General features: G+C 35.3%; 1 protein-coding gene and 1 long non-coding RNA gene across 8 annotated transcripts; one reads left to right on the forward strand and one right to left on the reverse strand.

Annotated features, from left to right (window-relative positions):
* Positions 1–265: 265 nt before the first annotated feature.
* On the reverse strand, positions 266–20,228 carry LOC122026848 (D-lactate dehydrogenase [cytochrome], mitochondrial). Of its 5 annotated transcripts, none has more exons than XR_006124177.1 (18): positions 19,932–20,228; positions 19,748–19,841; positions 19,572–19,672; positions 18,147–18,195; positions 17,850–17,942; positions 16,754–16,868; positions 15,669–15,729; positions 15,519–15,555; positions 15,394–15,455; positions 14,401–14,497; positions 9,866–9,940; positions 8,977–9,085; positions 7,240–7,382; positions 6,508–6,573; positions 2,456–2,579; positions 2,181–2,311; positions 1,042–1,085; positions 266–487 (listed from the first exon to the last, which is right to left on the reverse strand). XR_006124177.1 is itself a non-coding variant. In XM_042585554.1 (18 exons), exons 1-18 carry the CDS (start codon positions 20,165–20,167, stop codon positions 368–370), a joined length of 1,716 nt encoding a protein of 571 aa, XP_042441488.1. In that variant the 5' UTR covers positions 20,168–20,228; the 3' UTR covers positions 266–367. The 5 variants fall into 5 exon arrangements, 3 of the variants coding, with proteins under 3 accessions (XP_042441488.1, XP_042441489.1, XP_042441490.1); XR_006124176.1 differs by having other exon boundaries at positions 6,508–6,576; XM_042585554.1 differs by having other exon boundaries at positions 2,456–2,535; positions 6,508–6,576.
* A 111-nt stretch (positions 20,229–20,339) lies between these two features.
* On the forward strand, positions 20,340–21,855 carry LOC122026852. 3 transcript variants are annotated; one of them, XR_006124183.1, is made up of 3 exons: positions 20,350–20,509; positions 20,676–20,899; positions 21,028–21,855. It is a non-coding gene; the product is annotated as an uncharacterized LOC122026852 (long non-coding RNA). The 3 variants fall into 3 exon arrangements; XR_006124184.1 differs by having other exon boundaries at positions 20,351–20,509; positions 20,676–20,892; XR_006124182.1 differs by having other exon boundaries at positions 20,340–20,509; positions 20,676–21,855.
* The last annotated feature ends 141 nt before the right edge of the window (positions 21,856–21,996 follow it).

The raw sequence follows: 21,996 nt of genomic DNA on the forward strand, positions 1-21,996 counted from the left end.
TCTCGTTCTAATTAAAGATTTTCTTGACATATTTTACTCAATTAATTTGACCAATTCAATCCAAGTCAGCTCAGGCTAAATTGCTAATGGTACGATCTAATTGACACTGGTCGTTCTTCTCTTGCCACACCAAAATTTCCCTCAATTCTCCTATCCTTTCCTAATACGCAAAAGAAAGCGTTCCAACTATTTATTTTCCTTAAAAAATGTTCCATGCGACCAAAGATAATAGAAGAATTTTCGTTTCCAGGAAATATTTTAAACATAGTATAAATTTAGGCATGTTATACAGCCGCAACAGCACAGTGCGTTGATTTTATTCAACCTCTCGTGTGAGAGGGCATTCAAAAATGTCATTCTAGACTATCTATATACAGACGTGAGGAGGAATTATCTTTCCTGGATTCATGATATCGTTGGGATCCAAAACTGACTTTATACTTTTCATTGTTCGTAATGCCCCAATCCCAAGCTCCTTTTCCAGATACTGCAATACTCAGCAGACGAGCAGGGTTGATAATCAATAACATAATCTCAACATTCGATTGTAAAAGTTTCTATAGGCTCATGCAGTCACAAAGTAGGCGAACGCAATGTCCACAATATTGCGAGCAATTCAAATGACTCTGCAACAAAAAAGCAAAGGAAACGTGCAGTTCCTTGCTAGACTGTTGGCGCATCCACATGCGTTGCTACCGTTATTATCACAAATAATATAATGTACGATAATATCATTAGAACTTTTGGATGTTCGCTATTAGTGATTTCTAAGTGATATGATAATGTCATAGGAGGCGACAGGGGTAGTCTACATGATTTTCCAGTCAAAACAACTTCTGCTATTTTGTTGCAGGTTTTTGCATTGCGGATAAGATGTCTATTCTAATCCTAGCATTTGCTTCAGATATATTTCATGAACCATACCTATAAGTTAATGCGCATAATCCAAGGATAGGTATAAGGTTATCCGTGGCTGGTAATTTAACAAAAAGGAAGATAGAATTTTAACAACTTGTCGGTAAAAAAAAATGGAAAACTTACCTTCATTTTCCCAGTACCAACACCATGCTCGCCTGTACATGTCCCTGTATGGTAAAAGTAGCTAAATTATTTTTAATTGTGACAATTAGAAGCAGCAGTTTTAAACATTCAACATAGACATAGAGGAGTATACTTTGAAGACAGAAGCATCTTAAAATAAAAGACCAGGATAACATTAATTAGGAAAAAACTTACAGTTGCAGAACATGCGAGGATATTTTGGATCAATTACCAACCATTACAAATAAAGGTCATTTGTGGAAAGGCTTTTGTGCCAATTGAGACAGTAAACATAAATGAATCACCTAAATACCTGTGCTTGAAGTTTGAGCATATGACTAGACCAATTTTGATCTAAATGAATGATTACATAAAAAAAAATGCACAAGGACAAACCAGCTAAAAAGTAGGCCTGACTATCACTTGTCCCCACTTTATTTAGGACACATATATACCTTTGCTTGTGATTGGGAATCAGTGGAAGATTACAGATCTTTCAAAAGTAATCAAATAAAGCATTATAGCTCTCTACTTTTAGGTAAATCAAAGTCCACTTGATTAGGTAGATCACTGTTCTGCACTTAAAGAAAAATTATGAATTCAGACTAACTCGAAATTAGAACAAGATTCCGAATAGTTCAATCTCTCTACCTTTAGACTACGATAACTTCTCCCGGAATACAGATGAAAACATGATGCAATCTTAGGACCAATGGGTGGCGAATTCTTGGAACCAAATAGTAACTAGTCAACTACCAGGAATTGCATCTGTAACTGTGAAAATTGTCTTAGGAGAATGGAACCAGTGAAATTATTATGGATCCAATTAAGTCCATCAGACATCAAGCCCAATTTTAGTATGGATTGTTAAGTTAATAAAAAACACAATGAGAAGCAAACTTTTGGTAGAGTACATTTGCTGTCCGTGCCTGTATACATATGTAAACATTTCTTAGCCCACAAAAACAAACACTAATTAACTCTTGACAAGTAACTACAAATAGCACAAACAAGGAAACATGAAGAGAAGAAAAATAAGAATTATATTCATAATGAAATAAATAATTTATGAGCCTTTCACAAAATTTAATTCACATGTCAAAATATTGTTCATTGTAATTTCCAAATTACACAAGTACCTTCTAATGATAAGGCAGTCTGGACCATAAAATGATTCAATCTCTCTGCTTCTTGCCGTTGCTCTTCTTGTTCAGGATCAAACATAATTATTGTATGGAAGTTCCCATCACCAGCATGAGCAATGACCATACTGATATTCAATACAGTGTTTTAGATATCCAGGCCAGAGTATAAAATAGCTTAGGAAGACACTTTCCAGTCCCGTGAACTGAGAAATTAGCTAGACTTGTACTAATGATTTAAATCAGGTCTCAAAAATTTCATAAGTACGTACCACATCAATGGTGATGCATCAAGCTCTTCCTTAGACTTTGATATGCACTCTGCCAGCCTTGATAAAGGAACACATACATCCTGTTGAAAGGAAAATAGTAAGGGTGCACAGCAACATCATCTGCCTGAAATTAAAAAGAAAAACAAAACACTCAATGCACGGGCTCTGCCTGGCTTCCAAAAGCTAAAAATGTAACAAAACCCGTACAATATTCTTCTTTGATAGTTCATGATTAAATTCCCATACAGTCAACGAGACTGGCCTTGCTCAAACTGGCATAATGCAAATCTTACAAATGCCAGAACAAAATGGATACTTCTTGTCGGTGGCGTGATCACATACATCTTTGATGAAATGAATAATTTTTGGTGGCCTGATAAAGTGAATAGCTGATGAAAAGGATGAGACTATTGATGTTGGAATGTTACCCTGAGTAGACTTAACAGGCGTGTGCAGAAATGGTGATATAAACAGGAGGTGACATTGATTGAGTAGCTAGCTGCATAGTAAGTCAGCTATATGGATCCTTTTACGCCATTGAGTTCTATTCCCTACTATATTAATATCTATACTTAAATAAATTTTATCTTATTTTATTGTTCCTAAACCAAGTCTTTTTTGATCTTCCTCTTCCTCGTTTAATGTGCGTATTTGTTATAGTTTCACATCGCCTAACTGGAGCATTTATTGATTGTTTAAGTACATATCATACCATCTTAAATGTGTCTCTCGGAGTTTTCCCTCGATCAATGCAACTCTCACTTTCTCTCATTTCTTAATCGATCCATCCCCATATGTCCACACACACCTTCACATTCTCATCTTTGCAACTCTCATCTTCTACTCATGTGCTCGAGTTATAGCCACATTCAACGCCATATAACATAGCAGATATAACCGCCATTTTATAGATTTTCCTTTTAAGTTTTAGAGATATTTTACGATCACATAAAACACGCGACGCTCTCCTCCATTTCAACCATCCTGCTTGTATTCTGTGTAAGACATCTTTCTCAATCCCTCCATCATTTTGTAAAAAAGATCCTAAATACTTAAAGCTCTCAGTTCAAGATAACTCGTCATCTCCTATGTTAACAATTGTTTCATTATGTCTAATATTACTAAACTTAAATTCCATATATTCCATCTTTACTCTAATAAGTATAAAACCTTTCACTTCTAATTTTTCCCGCCAAGATTCTAATTTAGTATTTACTCCTTCACGTGTCTCATCTACCAAAATAATATCATCTGCAAAAAAACATACATCACGATACTATACCTTGAATGTGTATAGCGAGTTCGTCCATAATTAGTGTAAAAAGATAGATTTAGAGTTGATACTTAATGTAATTCTATCTTTATTGGAAATGCTTCGGTTAATCTGCCTGAAGTCTTCACTCTGGTCATTACATCCTAATACATATCATTAATTAGTTCAATATATGTTACGTTAACACCTCTCTTTTCTAGAATTCTCCATATAATTTATTTTGACTCTGTTATAAACTTTTTTCTAAATCAATAAATATCATGTGTAGATCTTGTTTTTGCTCCCAATACTTTTCAATTAGCTATCTGAGAAGATGTATAACTTTTATTGTCGACTTTCCCGACATGAATCTAAATTGATTTTCGATAACCATGGTTTCCTTCCTTAATCTCTTTTCTATTACTCTTTCCCAAAGTTTCATGGTATGACTTATTAGTTTAATACCCCTACAGTTTGTACAATTTTGTACATCTCCCTTATTTTTATAAAAGGGAACTAGAGTACTTATCCGTCATTGATGAGACATTTTTTCGTTTTCAATATCTTGTTAAATAATTGTGTAAGTCATTCTATACCTTGTTTCCCTGAGTAATTCCATACCTCTATTGGAATATCATTTGATCCAACGACTTTTCCAATATGCATCCCATTTAAACCTTGTTCTACTTCTAAAGTTTGAATTCTACGATAAAAGTTTACATTTCTATACTCATTTTACCTACTTAAATTATTTTAGTTAAGTTGGTCACCTAAATCTTCATTAAAAAGTTAATAAAAATATTTTTCCATTGCTTTTTTATTTCTCCATCATTTACTAATACCCTATTGCATTCATCTTTAACACATTTTATTTGGATAAAATCTTTTGTCTTTCTTTCTCTCACTTTAGTTATTTTATAAATATCTATTTCCCTTCTTTTATATATAATTTTCAATATAATCGTTCAAAATTTTCATTTTTTACTTCATTCACTATTTTTTTAGTCTCTTTCTTGGCTATTATATATTTTTTTAAGTTTTCTTCATTCTTACAAATATATAATTCTTCATAAGCTATTCATTTTCTTTCACTTTCTCTCGTATTTTCTTATTCCACCACCAAGATTTCTTACTTGGTGGTATATGTTCTTTTGACTCACCGAGTACACTCTCAACTACTATTTTCAAATTTGATATCATCTTATCCCATGTTGTATTAGTCACCGTATATTTCACCTAATCTTGTACTCCTACCTTTTTCTTAAATATGTTTTTGCATTTCATCCTTTAACTTCCACCACTTTATTCGAGGAGTTATGTATATTTTCCTTCTATTGATACATGCTTGAGGTGTATATCCAACACTACTAACCTATGTTGTGTAGTTAAGCTTTCTCTAAGGACGACCTTGCAATCTTTACAAATCTTTCTATTCCTCTGCCTCCTCATAAGAAAGTCAATTTGCGATCTATTATTCCCACTTTTGAGCGTGACCAAGTGTTCTTCTCTTTCCTTAAAAAATATATTAGCTATATAAAGTCATATGCTATCGCAAAATCTAATATAGTTTTCCCTTTTTTATTTCTCATTTTAAACTCATAACCCCATGTACTCTCTCATATTTTTCATTTTTCACTCGACATACTCATTTAGATCGTCTCCTATTAAATCATTTAATTTGGCAGAATATTTTGTAATACTTCATTTAAGTCATCCCAAAACCTTAATTTGATAGGTTCATCTAATCCTACTATCCTACTTGAGATGCATAAATGTTAATTCCGTTAATAGTTTCTTTCGCCATTACTCTAATTACTCCTCCATTTTTTGCTTAACTATTTTCTCTATACCATAACTCAAAACCCAAGTTTTCTATTATCTTTGCCTTCACGCCTACCTATTTCGTGTCTTGTACATACAAAATACTAATTTTTCTCCTAATCATCGCATCTACTACCTTCATTGATTTACCAATTAAGGTTCCTATATTCCTATGTTCTAAATTTTAGAGTATTAGTTTTCCATAATATTTGTTCTTATCCAACCTTTAGTGTGAGAACTTTTACCTATTTAACAAATTCAAGTTCTCATAGAGATGTACCGGTCATTGCCGATACGTTACAAATGTTGCAAAACCTTGCATATTTAGCACTACACTCGAGTTTTGGAGATGTAACAGTCTTTGTCGAGATGTTATAGTCGAACCTTGCAACACGTTTCTTCCGGGAACAACTTAGTATTAACACAATAGTTTAATGGATTTATTCATTGAACATTTGTCTTAGTTTAAACGCTGGCTGATGCAACTTTCCTCTTTTATCCGAGCTTAGGACCTAACGCAAAATGAAAAAAAAAAGAAAAACAAAAATGTAACTTATATGATTGTTTTGTCCTCGTATAAATTTTGCATATGTTACATGCATGTCTTCTAAATGATTACTTGGTAAAGGAACTACAAATTTCAAAAGAACCTTGTAATTTCCCTCTCGGTGATATGTTGAATATCTACTATAATAATAGACCCCAGTTAAGGAGGTAACCTACAGACATAGACTGAAAAAACAGTAGATGAATTAATCATCAGATAACCAAAAAGGAAACACTAACTCACTGACATTTGTATTGGTCATGTATTCCAATCAAGAGACAGATTATAATTGAGGTCATAAACAAAAGCTCCAAGCCCTACTGTTTATGTCTGTTGCATGGATATTTTTCTATATCTTTACATTTTTCAGAATTCAATATTACAAAATTGCAGAAAACTGTACACTGAAAAGGCATGCATGATGAAACAAACCGTGATCATTGCATCAGAATTATCAGGAGCCATTGCATAGCAAGCCCAGAGAGCCTCCTTCCGTATCTGCTGGAAAAGAATTTTGAGAAGTTAGTCAGGGATCATTGTGTTAATTTGACAAAGAAAATATGTTACGATTTCCAAGGAATCTTTCATTGACTGAATGCTACTTGTAAATCAAATCCAAAAGTGCCATTTTCTTACCATTTGTTATAAAAATACTTATCACGAATCAAAGAGCAGAGGAAACATTCATGTATTAATCCAATTAGCAAAGGATTATCAAAGGCAGTGAATAAAAATCCATGCTTTGAACAAATGTACATGAAGTTAGTCTTAACTATTATATAAAGCACATTAGATGTAAATAATTTGTAAACATGCAAGCTTGTAAGAAGATAATTACAAACACAGAAGCACATCAGGCGCAGATAACTGATCAACTGAAGAACACTAGACAGGTAAGATAATAACCTGACAGTTTTGGCAAGAGTCAGTTAGAAACTGAACTAAAATGTATGCACAATCTGTTTTTTTTTGTACTATACATATTAATTTTGTTCAGATAGAAAGTTTCTTAAACCATAATAAAATTTGCTTCTAAATTCCTTCAAAATGGTCATCAGAGAAAACTTCACTTTTTTTAGGTAGGAATACGGGGAATTCATGAAAGCCTTTCATATAAAATAAAACTCTAAGATATTAGAAGTAAACAAAGATAGGAAAACTGGCCTTCCACAGCTCTTCTTTAGAATTCTCACTTTCCACAAAAACAAAATCAGAGCCATTATGTTCTGAGACAATCTTTTGAACAATCAATGTCTGTTCTCGTGCATATGCTTCTGAGATTGTGCAAAAGAGAGAGAATCGGTCACCTAGGAATAGTCATGTTATACAAGAAAGAATGCCCAAGAAGTTGTCTGCTTGAAGAAAGGAACCTTTCACATGCTTGATTCTTGAAGCATAATTTAATATCAGACAGGAAGAGAGAATCAGTCAGCTAGGAATAGCCATATAATACAAGAAAGAATGCTGAAGAAGTTATGTGTCTGATCAAAAGAACCTTTTACGTGCTTAATTCTTGAAGCACGACTCAATGTCATACAGAAATAAGAGGACAATGCTAAATGCCTTTTTTGGCTTACAAATTATAGTGATTTCTATAATGGGAAGCATCACTAGGTGACTGACTTCTCCTAGATGATTCATTGCATCAAATTAAATAATTGCATACATAATTTGGAAACATATAGAAGAGTGACAAAACAAAAAAACAAAAGAAAATTGTGAAAGGTAAAATAAAAATTTCTGACATCACACACCCTCATTAAAGATTGAAGAAACAAACAAGAATGCTTGCAGCTGAAAATAGTGAAGCAGCCAAAGAGAATTGAAGACAAAAACGGCTGAAGTGGCAGGGCTACTACAAGGAGGCAACAAACTAATTCCAGTTACAAAATTACTTAGATATTACAGTAATTCAATTCAGTAAAGAATTCAATTTTCATCCAAACTTGGGACCACTACTGACGGCAATACTAAAGCACATGATATTAGCATCAATGAGAGAAAATAAGATATCATGATATGAAATATTCAAAGATGCTTATCGATTGTATACAGAAAAATTGAATCAATTAAAGTAAAAAATGTGGTTGAAGATTGTATGTTAATGCAATTAAAAATGATTTTAAAATGAGAATATATTATCTTGCATAAAGTTCAATGAAGGGGTAAAATTATGTATCCTAACCAAATAGTTGGGAATAAAACAAAGAGTGAGAGGAAAAAGGTGAAAACCAATTTATTGCTGAGACCCAGTCAGTAACAGAAAAATTCGTTAGAGGAGATCATAACACTTGGTTAGGGCTGCAAATGAGCCGAGCCGAGCCGAGCTCGTGCTTGGGTCAGCTCGAGCTTGAGCTCGAGAAAATTAAAGAGGTTGAGTTTCTGAATTTGAGCTCAAGCTCGGTTATTTAATCATGGGTTCGAGCTCGGCTTGAAAACAATGAATTTAAATGTAAAAACAAGTGCGCAAGCTGGGATTCGAACCTTCAACTTCTAACAACCTAATGAAACACTCTAGCCACAAACACCTCGTCAACTTATTATTTAATTTTAAAATAGTAATTTAAATATTAGAATATTAAATTAACCGAGCTAGAGCAGGCTCGACGAGCCTTTGAGCCAGTATTAAACGGGCTCGACATCGGCTCGAATATTAAACAAGCTCGGCTCGAGCTTGGTCAACTCCGAGCTTGAGTCGAGCTTTGACCGAGCTGCTTGCAAGCGGCTTGACTCATTTACACCCCTACACTTGGTTACATAATACAACAATGTGCGTTAGAAAAACAAATATAGAATCATTTCGTCGTTAAAAAAGAAAGTATATAATGAGGATCAAAATATCCAAGTTATAAAGAATAAAAAATATATCTAAACATGCGACGAGGAATTATTGTGTCTCACCTGTGCCTATAAATTCAAACATCAAGGTGGGGACTTCAGGTAAACTTTTGCCATTAGCAAAATTAATGGCCTTTACTTGAACCTCATCTAACAGTTCCACCCTTGAGACCTAAGAATGGAATGCATATTCACAAAAAACACCTTAGCATGTGAACATATTCAGGAGAGCAAGGAATAATTTTGTGTAAGTGGGAAAGATATTGACTGCCTTTTTGAGGAACTGAAGCAGTAGATTCCAGCATATTATGAAACTAATAAATTATATGGCAACACAATGTACAACAAAAAAATGGATATACAATGAGACATTAAAGTGGCCCAGTTCATGATAAAAAAGGTTATCCAATTAGGGCGTGTTTGGTTGGGGGTTATCGCTGATAACCTTGGTATGTTATCAAGGATAACTTTGTTTGGTTTAAGTAATAATTGATTCCGGGTAATGCAACATTCTCGCCAAAAAATTGGGTAACATTTAAATTTTAAAAAATTTTAAATCATTATATTTATTTATTACATATTTTATCAACTTATTATTTATTAATATTATTAATTTAATTTAATTTATTTTCAAAAATTAATTGAATATGAAATTCAACTAAGGGTAATATAGTAAATGTTAAATTAAATTATAGTATTACCTTGATTGAACCAAACAACGTTATGGTTATGTTTTATTCCCTATAACTTTAGTTATGTGATTACCTGATAATCACATAACCAAGGTTATGTATGATAACTTGAACCAAACACACCCTTATAGTGATAGAAAAAGACCAAGAACCATTATATATACTGAATATATATACATATATGTATGTATATACAAGCATGTCATGATATAACAAAGTAGCCGATTCATAAAGTGGAGATCCACATTTCATGGATTTACCTGTATACCAGAAAGCATTGTTGCTATAGCAACATCAGCAGCATCCTTAATTGTCTGGAAATTGCACATAGCAACCTGATGTAGCACAGATAGTTTTTGAGAAACAAAGAAATGGTATCAGAGAGTATCAAGAAAAGAATACAAGACATATAGATTGCAAAAAGTTGTAGAAAAATCGTTAAATGGCAACTGTGCACAACGCATTGATAAGACAATTGCAACAAACTCCAGTATTGTTCTAGAACACTGCTTATGTAGTGATTCAATATCAAATCTCAACCACAGTTTTATTTGTCTTAATGCCTCTTTCTATGTACTCTTAGCCTATTACTGAATGATTGGGAAAATGGAATGACATATATCTTGAATAGACTGCACATGCTAACCATCCAGTAATAGACTGCACATGGCTATAGGTTGAGTGGACATTGTTGAACAACTGTGAACAGCTTTCATAGCGTGTACAGAATAAACAGCTGTGTCGAACAGCTAGTACAGAATAAACAGCTGTGACAGTTTCAACAGTTATAAACAACTGTGAGATCAAGGGATGTAATTAGAAAGATATTAATTTCCTATGCATAGAATTTGCTATTAATTTCATATTCTCTCTTATTGTGATTCTATATATAATGGGTATTCCCATTTTGAATGTAATACAATTTGGAGAATCAATTCTTTCCACATGTTATCAGAGTATTAAGCCTTCATTGCTAATTCTTTGCTTTTGCATTTCTTCATCATGGCCAATTCTGCATTTCCTATGTGGATTCAACAATATAGAAATTGAGAAACTTCGAGGATTGTTGGATTCTATCGAATTGTTGGATTCTCTTGATAAACTGTATAATGCGTGCTCTTTGACTCTCTCAGGTATCTCCTCACTCTTTTTGTATGAATACCTTAAACAGTTTTTTTGATAACTCATGGATAATAAACTTCGATGCCACATACCACATGACTCCCAATTCTCAAAATTTCCACACTTATAACCCCAACTCAAGTAACGGAAAAATTGTAATAGGGTTTTGGAAATGTTCACCTAACCCCTAGTCTTATCCCTAAAAACGTCCTTGTACCAAAACTTCCGTCCAAAAATTAACTTCAGGACTCGAGGAGGAGGATTGGACTTGTTAAGGAACATAGTGGGCCTTTTCTATCTTGAATCTACTAAGAAGAATAATTTATCTTTTGTCCTTTCACAGTTCTTCCAATAAAGATAACATTTGGTTATATCACAACCGTGTTGGTCATCCCTCTTTTAGAGTTTTAAAGATCAAGTTTCCTCATCTTTGTCAACGATTGGATGTTTCTGAATTTCAATGTGATGTTTGCAAATTGGCAAAACATTCTCGTGTACCCTTGCCTATTAGCAATAAAAGAAAGTTCTACTCCCTTTCATTTAATTCATAGTGGCATATGGGGTCCTTCTAATATTTCCAATATTTCTAGGACTCGATGGTTTGTTTCCTTAATTGATGATTGCACTTACATGGTTGTTTCTTCTCAAACAAAAATCTGATATCAGTATTATTATTCTAATTTCCACTCAATGATTCAAAATCAATTTGGAGTGAAAATCAAAAGCTTTAGGACCGATAACGCTAGAGATTACTTTAACCAAACCTTGTCCTCCTACTTCCAATCTTAGAGGATTATTCATGATTCGTCTCGTGTTCATATACCCCAAAAATAGCTGAAAGGAAAAATGGATATTTACTCAACACTACTAGTGTCATTCTTTTCCACAACAATGTTCCTAAATCCTACTAGAAAGAGACTATCCTTAATGTCATATACATGATTAACATACTTCTCTCGCATGTCTTAAATAACAAGAGTCCCATGCAACTCCTCAACGATTTGTATCCTCATTTTCAAACCACAAATGGACTTACTCCTAGAATTTTTGGGTACATTGCTTTTGTCCATATCCATGGTACGAGGTAAACTAGACCCCTAGACCCTCGTGCCATCAAATATGTCTTCCTTGGATACTCATCCACTCAAAAATGGTACAAATATTACCACCCATTATCTCAAAAGTTTTACATCTCAGCTGATGTTACCCTCTTTGAGCATACCTCATTCTTCTCCAAGTCCTATCCTCAAAGGGAGACTTTAGTGACAGACGATAGCACTTTTGAGTCATTTAAACCTATTAACGCTCTTGATCTTCCTCCTACTTAAGTCCGTACCGAATCATCTTCTATTCCTATTCCATCTAGCGAGTCACCTCCATCCTCCTTTACATCCAGTGTTTCTTGTGATGCTCCAAGTATTCCTCAAGTCTATTCAAGGAGAAAGGTCGCTCCATAAATGATACAAGTCCAAGAACCTCAACCACAAACCTCTTACCTGATACTAGGATCATGGTAAGATTTGACCCACCTTTTCAACCTACTGAATCATCCATTGACCTAGTAAATAACCTTGACCTTCCCACTGCTATTAGAAAAGGTACTAGAGAAGCACCAAACACCCTCTCTACTTTCTATCTCACTATGTTTCTCTTAAACATCTATCACCAGCCCACAAAACATTCATTGCAAGTCTAAATACCACGACTATTCTCAATATTGTTTCTGAGACATTGTCAAAAAGGGAATGGAGAGATGCCATGAGGGAGGAAATGGATACATTAGAAAAGAATAAGACATAGGAGGTTGTTGAGAAGCCAAAGGGGAAGAACATTGTTGATTGTAAGTGGATTGTTACATTAAAATACAAAGCATATCATCTCTTGAGAGATATAAAGCTAGGTTGGTGGCAAAAGGTTATACTTAGGCTTATGGGGTAGATTATAAAGAGACCTTAGCTCCAGTGCAAAAATGAATACTATTAGAGCTCTACTATCTTTGGCTGCACATTTCAAATGGCAACTCCTACAGTTTGATGTAAAGAATGCATTTCTCCAAGGAGATTTAGACAAAGAAACTTATATAAACCTCCCACCAGGAGTTGGAGGGGATATTGGTAACAAAGTAGAGTATGTAAATAGAGAAAGACTCTTTATGGTCTAAAACAATCTCCTAGGGTATGGTTTGGAAGATTTGCAATAGTCATGAAGAAGTCTGGGTATAACCAAAGCCAAGGGGGCCATACTCTCTTCGTTAAACACTCAACTACATGAAAAGTCTATGTAGATGATATCATTGTAACTGGAAATGATGAAAAGGAAAAACATAATCTAGAGAAGAAATTGATAGAACAATTTGAAATAAAGGAATTGAGCAAATTGAAGTACTTCCAAGGTATTAATGTAGCATACTCTACCAATGGAACTTTTATTTTTCAACAGAAGTATGTGTATGATTTGTTAGCTGAAACAGGGAAGATTGGGTGTAAGCCGATTTTTAGTCCAATGGATCCAAATCATAAGATAAAAGAAGCTAAGGAAGAACCAATTGTGGATAAAAGGATGTATCAGAGGTTGGTTCGTAGGCTTATATACCTTGCTCACACTCGTCTAGACATAGCATATGTTTAAGTGTAATTAGCCAATTCATGCATGATTCAAGAGAATCTCACCTTCAAGCTGCTTACCGAGTGTTACATTACTTGAAACACACTCTGGGAAAGGGAATTTTGTTCTAAGAAAAATGAGACGCTAACTTTAGAAGCTTACAGAGATACAGACTATGCAGGTTCTCTAGTAGATAGAAGATCGACTACATGATATTGTACTTTTCTCGGTGGTAATCTGGTGTGATGGAGGAGTAAGAAGCAAAATGTGGTGGCAAGATCATCTGCAGAATCAGAATTTAGGGTCATTGCTCAAGGATTATGTGAAATGTTAAAGATTATTCGAGATGATTTGAAAATCAAATAGGAATATGCCCCATGAAACTCTATTGTAACAATAAGTCAGCTATCAATATTGCTCATAATCCTATTCAACATGGTCGGGCTAAGCATATTGAAATTAATAGACATTTCATCAAGGAAAAATTTGAGGAAGGATTAGTGTGTATGTCATATATCCCTTCAGGACTATAATTGGCTGATGTGCTAACAAAAGGATGGGAACAATTCTAGATTTCATGATCTTACTGTCAAGATGGGAATGAAAAACATCTATTCCTCAGCTTGAGGGGAAGTGTCAAACAGCTGTGAACAGCTTTCACAGCTTGTACAGAATAAACAGCGGTGTCGAACAGCTTGTACACAATAAACAGCTATGTCGAACAGCTATAACAGTTTGAACAGTTATAAACAGTATCAGCTGTGAGCGCAGAGTAGGAAATCAAGGGATGTAGTTAGAAAGATATTAATTTCCTATGTATAGAATAATTAGTTTCCTATTATCTCTTATTGTAATTTTGTATATAATGGGTATTCCCATTCTGAATGTAATACAATTTGGAGATATCAATTCTTTCCACAGACATTGATGACTGAAGGAAGCCTGAGAAAAATAGAAGAATCTAACCATCTAGTAAAATTCAGTTATAAATAAGTTCAAAAGGATGAAGCATCAGAAACTACAAAAGTAATACCAGAAATGGAATGAATAGAGACAGGAAAAACAATACCACAGAGTGTTGAGGAAGTCTTTGTAGTCTCAGAGTAACCTCAGTTATGATACCTAAAGTGCCTTCACTTCCAATCAACAAGCGAGTCAAATCATATCTGACACAGTAAATAAGGCGCAATATTAACAACAAAATTTATAAGAAAATCCTTTTATATGTGACATATTAAATCTTAACTATTAAGCAGAGAGCATGCACAGAGAAGCTTTCAGTATATGAAATTGTTAGATTCTAAAGGTTGTTATGGTCCCGACAGAAATTAAGATTAAATTAGGAAATATCAGTCAATACATGTCTCCTGCATCTTCTATGTGGAAACTCTTCGGAACACTCTTTTTTTAGCTAAACATTTAGGCACAAATAATTAAACAGCCAATAGGGACACAGGTTTTTCATGTCATCGATATATTCTCTGGTGGAGCATCATACAGTGGGGCATTCAGTAGATGAATGCAAAGGGAAATTCCAGAAAATTAATAGTTTGATACTCTCCAAAATTTTAATTGTTCAACATATGGAGGAAATGCCGGTGGGCAACAAACTTTTGCTTTCCTTAGAACTGTATTAAAAGGTGCAAGATGATAGAAGACGTATCCCATTTTTGAGCCACAGAAAAATCTTGTCATAGTTAGGGCGAGGAATTTGTCACAGAAAGTAATACATAGGAGATTTGAGTTACACTTTTCCTCGGAATTAGACCCCAGTCTTGAAGGGAGTAAGTTTGCAGGACAATAGGTGCTAGTAGAGAAAAAAATTCAATGATTTCCAAAAACTGTGGTTTCCAATTCTATTTCTTAAAGTGCTATGTTTCTCTCTCCTTAATTAAGAATGGTGCCAGTCCTAGGTTTATAAAAAATACATAGCAAAGCATTTCGCAGAGTTTCCTAGAGGTCAATAATATTTCAGTGTGCTCACAAGCTGTTTGCCAAAAAACAAGGACTTTAAGGATTCAGCCATATATCTATCGTAGTTGTAAATAGAACTACAATATACCCAGCAGCACTCTTCCGAGCTCGTGAACCAGTCTTTATGACTTCACCATTTGCTAAGACAACCTACAACAAAGAAAGTTGTTTAGCAAATGGCCAGTTTTTGTTGAGAAAGTTTACAAACAATACCTGAACGTTGATAACATTGTCTCGCATTGTCCCATACCTAAAAACTAACTATTAATTAACATTAACTAATGATACAATCATTTTAGATGGAAACACTACAATACTAAATTCATTTAATGAATTAGGATGGCAATGGTAACCGACAAATACCTTACAGCTAAAGACCCTGAGCAACGGGTAGCACACATGCCCCCTATAGTAGCCCCTGGACCTGTATACAAAGAGTTGGTCAAACGTACTACAATGTTGCCATAGGCATATCATTCTTGTTATACCAGATACATTAAGATTCATTAGTATAGGCCTAACTTCTGAATTAGGCACAGGTAGTTGGTTAAATTAACTGTTGGCAACAGTCCACAGGAACAGTTACATAAATAAAAAAGGGTTAGTATTAAACCAAAGATGCCATTTATGTACTTTGAGTAGAGTTTTGAACTCAAGGAAGCAAATACAGAAAACTCCATATGCGTCAAAATAAATAAAACGGCCATCCCATTTCCAAAGTAGACTGATGAGAGCAAATACTAGTTCATGCATAAGAGTAAAACATCCATTCTATACTTCAGACTTTAGAGTTGCAAAATGGAAAAGAAACAAAAAACATTTTAGACTCTTATGAAGTACAAACACAATTAGACTCTATTTTTCAAAGGAACATAAGTTCATTAACCATTGACCAAAATATTGCAATCCATGTAATATGCAAAGATTACATAAGAGCCTTGGCGCAACGGTAAAGTTGTTGCTTTGTGACCAAAAGGTCACGGGTTCGAATCCTGGAAATAGCCTCTTGCAAAAAAGCAGGATAAGACTGCGTACAATGGATCCTCCCCTGGGACCCCGCATAGCGGAAGCTTCGTGCACCGGGCTGCCCTTTTTTTTGTTTTATGTAATATGCAAAGATTCAGATTGCTAATGCAATCATCTGAACTCTAAATAAACCAAATTTACCAGGATAAATATCAGATGATGGTTTACACAAATATTTGTTTACATTGTACTCAACATTCGGCATTACCATAGAGAATGAAAATGGAAACCACCAAAAAGGGGAGATTACAGTCATAGTTAGGAAACAATAGAAACTAAATGTTTTTTTTCCAAGAAGGTTTCCTTCAGATACATAGAAACATAATTCTACATCCACTTGCATGATACTTGCAGAACATTGTTTACAAAACATGGTTCAGAGTAACAAAATCAATGAGATAAAGATGAAATGAAGAAATGACCTGGGTCAAGTGGGAAAAATAGGCCATATGGCTTCAAATACTCATTCAATTCCATCCATCCAATGCCGGGTTCAACAACAATATCCAAGTCCTCAACATTTAGAGATTTAATTTTCTGTTATGCTCAAGATAAAATAACTGTAGTAAGTTAAATGCAACTAAAAAAAGTATAGTAGAATAGTTAATGGAACACTGAAATTCATCAGTTAATGAACCAATTAACAAATAATATAACTGAACAGAAAAAAATAGTGATAATAGCCTTCCTCTTCCTCTTTCTAAAGAACAGAAATTCCATGTGAATTGCCTGTCCACCACAAGGAAGTGGAATAGACTCTTAACCCTGCTAGAGGACATCAAGAAGGGGTAGTCATCTTGTGCTCAATGAGTATCAACTTTAAGTTAAACTACTAGTTGAGGAGTAACAAGGACAAGAAAGCAAATGGGGATGAGATTAAGCAGGAATCTATATATTGAAAAGTGAACTTTTAGAATGTTAAGGCCTATTTTAAGACCAACAGTACACAGTTCCATTCAAGGATTTAAATATGGACACGAGCAATATTTAGCATTCTGCCCACCAACTGGCACACAGAACAAGCTTGAGACTGCTTTCTGCGATGTTGGTGAGGTCGCATGAGCATTCTGAGACATTAGTAAAAATCACATGAAAATTTCACAACATTAGAGAGTATCATGTAAGAAGTTCATGACATCAGCATGGATCAAATGAGTGCCAACGAGAATTGTGCAAGGGTTCTGTGATGTCATACATCGCCAGATTTCAGCAACGTAGCACGAGAGTTCTGAGCTTCCGATTGTGTACGTGAGGGACTACTAAGTGCAACATTATGCATAAGTCTATCCTTTAGTCCACCTGAGAGAAATTTCAATTGTTCAACTAAGGACCAACCCACTGTAGATGTTTCCAATATCAACTTTTAATAGGACACGTCATAACAATTGGGAGTCTCAAATATATCACTAGTCAAATTCCAGTCATATTCCAAGCAAGAAAGTAAAACAAGGGTATTGCACTTCTTAAAAATTCAAATATTGGATAGTGGGCAGTAGCAAAAAAATAAAATACACTTACTTTCATCAGTGACATGTCAACGCATACACCTCCATGAGGGGCTAATGTATGACCCTCAATTGATGTAGCTCCACCATAGGGTACAATAGGAACCTACATTGTAAAAAATAGAAATAATAATAATAAATAGATCATCATAACTAGCAAGCATATAGTTTATGACGGATTGCCCGAGGTGGAAATCTTAATCAACTTTACATATTTGGATATGACATGAAGCATACATCAAAAGTTTAATATGACAGTATTTATGAAAAGGAACACAGCTAAACATCACCATGTCGAGGTACAGAATACCTTGTACATATTACATGCTGCAACAACTTTCTGTACATCGCCCTGTGATCTGCATCAAGAAAACACTTGAAATGGAAAGATAGAAATATCTTTAATAACGGGATTAGACAACATGAAGCACACAGAAAATAAGATCTTTGAAGTTTGAACCACCACCACTATTATTTTATATTTATGGGATTTCAAGACCAAGCCTGAACCTAAAAAAAAACTCAGATATCTTCCTATCTTTGGCCATGTTGGAAAACAAAAAAAAAAAACCGTCAGTTTTTCTAATCACTTAGTTTTGCTACTTATAGTTGTTGGCATTTATGATGCAAATCTCCTTCTTAGATGTAAGAAAATATTGAACTGTTTAAATATAGCTCCCTTGTCAGACTCAGTTTGATAGTGATCTGACCAAACTCAAAGAATTCTTGTAATACTGAGAAGCGTGACCTAGTTTTGTCCCAGCTGTCTTTCTATAACATAACAACAATTTAGTTCAACGTGTATGTTATATTAGTGGATGAAGGTATTCTTTAAGTTAGATAGCCCTCAAAGCATTCGAATGAACATATCTATTAGAAGACATCCAACCAGTGTGCTTATATGAACAAAAATGTTAGGGCAATGAGTTAGGATAGTATAGGCAAATAAAAAACTACCTATTTACTGTATAATTAGGCAAACTCAACTACAGTTGAAGGTGTGAAAGATAGGAGGAGGCCAAAGACAACTCCACTTAACATAACTATAAAAGAGCCAAATGGAATGCATATTACATGACATGTCATATCTAAAACTCAATGGTAAGACAATATCCATGCAGTTGTTTAACTAGAAACAGAACATGCTACTGTTGTTTTTCAAATTAGTAGTGGGCTTTGATGGGATCACATCATATCTTGCATTTAATGTATATGACTAGCAATAATGACCAATTGGAAATGCGCCACAATATTTGTTGTGGAACTCACCAGATGCAGGCATCTAAGGTTCATAATCCGAACTGACTAGAGGAGCAAGAGTGGTTTATACCAGAGATTAACTTTTTCCAACAATAATGCAAACTAACTCTTGCAACTGTATGCTAAAAATGGAGAATGAAGCTGGAACATATAGAACAAACTTGCAAGTCGGTCAAACTTAGATGGGATCATACATATATCTAATATCTATACCATCACTTGAACTGCATGAAAAGACACTTTACCACTAATCCAATTGACACATTTGGTTATACACCAAAAGAATCGTCAATATCATTATCCTTTATAGTGGTACTTCTGTATCCACTGAACCAAAACAGAAGTAATTCTACATGCACAATAGTAGCCACAAAAACATCTCTTTTGCTAGTCTCTAATCAGAGGAGCACAACCTTTTTTCAAACAGATAACGGTGCACCACAAATCTTACGAATGCAAATAACCGGATACATACCTAGGGAAGACGACAACGTCAGGCACATTCACAGATCGGTGGAAGCTATTCTGCGGCTTCCCATGAAAATACCGCTCTTCATAGTCCAGTGTCAGATTATCCTGTGCACAAAGTAAATCCATAACCTCCTAGAACTAAATAGTTCTCAACGTGAGGTGAATAATCACAGACATTACTTGGAGGATATCCTTTAGCTCCGCGATGAACTCTTTCGGCACCTCCCTGTGAACCCCCTTAACTACTACTTCAGTGCTATCTTTCCCTCCAACCCTACCCACAACAGTAGCAAAGATCAGTCGATCCACTCCACAAGCGAGACGAGGAGTAAGAGGTCACGAAGAGGATAAATCCAAGGAATACCTGATATCGACGCCGGGATCGCAAAGAGAAGGCGCAGCGACGGGTCGGAGATCGAACGCAAGAGCGGCTCCAGCGGCGACGGCGAGAGGGACGAGAGCGCGGGACCATGGAAGGAGGCGATCGCCGGAGGCGTCAGTTCCCAAAGCGGTGGCGTACTGGAGAGGGACGCCACGAAAGCATCTTCGGAGGTGAGGTTTGGAGGCGACGCGAGAAAAGAAGGCAGAGAGGAACCCCATCGTCGAGAGGGAGCGAACTGGGAGCGACTTGCGAAGTGGCGGAGTAGCACCGGGGAGGTTGGAGCCTTTAATGGGCCTGGCCCAATTTGCTTATATAGACCATGGTTTCTCCCATTCAAATGGGCCAATCTTAGTCATTGCCTGTCTCAGCGCGCAGTGAGCGGCTGCTTTATACCGTGGATGCCACGTCGGTCGAAGGGATCCCTTCTCGTCTTGCCAAGCATGAAGCGATCGAAGAGCCGAGGATCATTGGCGAGCATTCTTTACCATCCATATAAGATGGAGTTTAATCGGTCCGAATCAGACCAACAGATCTCGCTTTTTGGGGCCTTCTCCATTAAGGTACGATGTGTTTCTTTTCATCGAAAATCTCTCTTCTCCGTGTTTTGCCCCCTAATTTTATCAGATGAAGAGCGAGCAAGTTTCTTTTGTTTGACATTGGATCTCGATCATTCGGGTAGGATGAGGTTTTCTGATAAGTGATTTCTTGTTCCCGTATGAATTTTAGGTCAACACAGTTCCCGATTAGTAATTACTGCTTTCCATTGGGTTTGATCGGCGATTTCCTTTCCTCATTTAAACTTTAGGTCAAAGGAATATCTGGTTTCTGACCATTGCAGTTCATTCAGATGGTTTGAATAATTTTGCTGGAAATGGAAAAATCTTGCTGGTTTGTTGAAGCTTTCAACCGAGGATCCTTATATGTTCTATGAATATGATCACTTGTGTGAGGTTTATTGATCTGTGCCAGTTTTAATTCACAAACCTTAATTTCACAGTTTATTGCGTCAGTTACACTGTAATCTTATGCTCCGGTGATGAAATTTCTAGGAGATTAAATTCAATTTCATTACTCTCAGGTTTCAGTTCACGTTGTACATTTCTGGTAAAATGGAGGACAAATGTGACTCCGTAGGCAATGTAAATAGAGCGGAAGTAAACGAGGAGTTTTACGTGAAGATCAAAGCAGAAGAGACTGATGCAAGAGCATAAAAAGGAGGAGAAGAAAGAGTTGGATATTGAAATAATCACAAAATTCGTGGAAAAGTAGAAGATTAAGCATGGGGATAAGGATAGTTTTTCACTGGCATCCGGCGGCCAATTCAGAAGTTCAATATCTTTTATTGTGTCTTTTATTTGAAAAAAAAATTCTTACAAATATATCATAGGGATTGAACTATGGATATCTAGATGACAATAAGAAAGTGGATAAGCATGAGATGAATGGGGATTCATAGGGAAGTGAAGGTAGAATATGAGAAGTAGAAAAATGAAATAGAAGGAGAAGAAGTTGAAGAAAGCTGAGGAGGTAAAAACAGAAAGTGAGCACGGAAAGGATAAACACAGATCTGAAAGATTGGAGGATGGGGATGATGAATCAAAGGAAAAGAAGGAAAAGGACAAGAAAGATGAGAATAACAAGGATGATAGATGGTAAGCGTAGGAGGAGGAGGAGGGTGGTCGAGAGGATGATTTCAAAGAAAAGAAAAAGAGAGACGAATTGAAGGAAAAGAAGAAAAGACAAAGGTGAAGCACCAAACGAAAAGTAAGGATGAAGAGGGTGAATCAAAAGACAAGGATGAAGAGAAAAAACGACTATGAAGATGATGGCTTGAAGAAAAGAAGAAAAGCAAGGATGAAGATGTTGAACGGAGAGACAAACCAAGGACAAGGATAATGAATGAAAGGGGAAAAGAAGGAAAAGAACAATAAAGATGATGAAATGAAGGTAAAGCATAAAAGTATAAATGACCATGATGATGGATTGAAGGAAAAGAAAAGAAGGAAAACATGGATAAATTGAAGGCAGATAAAGAAGAAGAAAAATG

Source organism: Zingiber officinale, chromosome 10A (assembly GCF_018446385.1).
Source record: "Zingiber officinale cultivar Zhangliang chromosome 10A, Zo_v1.1, whole genome shotgun sequence".
In the NCBI taxonomy this organism is placed as follows: Eukaryota; Viridiplantae; Streptophyta; class Magnoliopsida; order Zingiberales; family Zingiberaceae; genus Zingiber; species Zingiber officinale.

Bases quoted from the DNA above. Each gene is read 5' to 3' on its own strand.
- LOC122026848 (XM_042585554.1), bottom strand. From the start codon at position 20,167: ATGGGGTTCCTCTCTGCCTTCTTTTCTCGCGTCGCCTCCAAACCTCAC. The intron at 15,730-16,753 runs GTCATTTCTTCA...CTTTGTATACAG, and splicing joins ATTTTTCCCACTTGACCCAG to GTCCAGGGGCTACTATAGGG. The intron at 15,456-15,518 runs GTATTGTTTGTA...TCTTTGTTGTAG, and splicing joins ACAATGTTATCAACGTTCAG to GTTGTCTTAGCAAATGGTGA.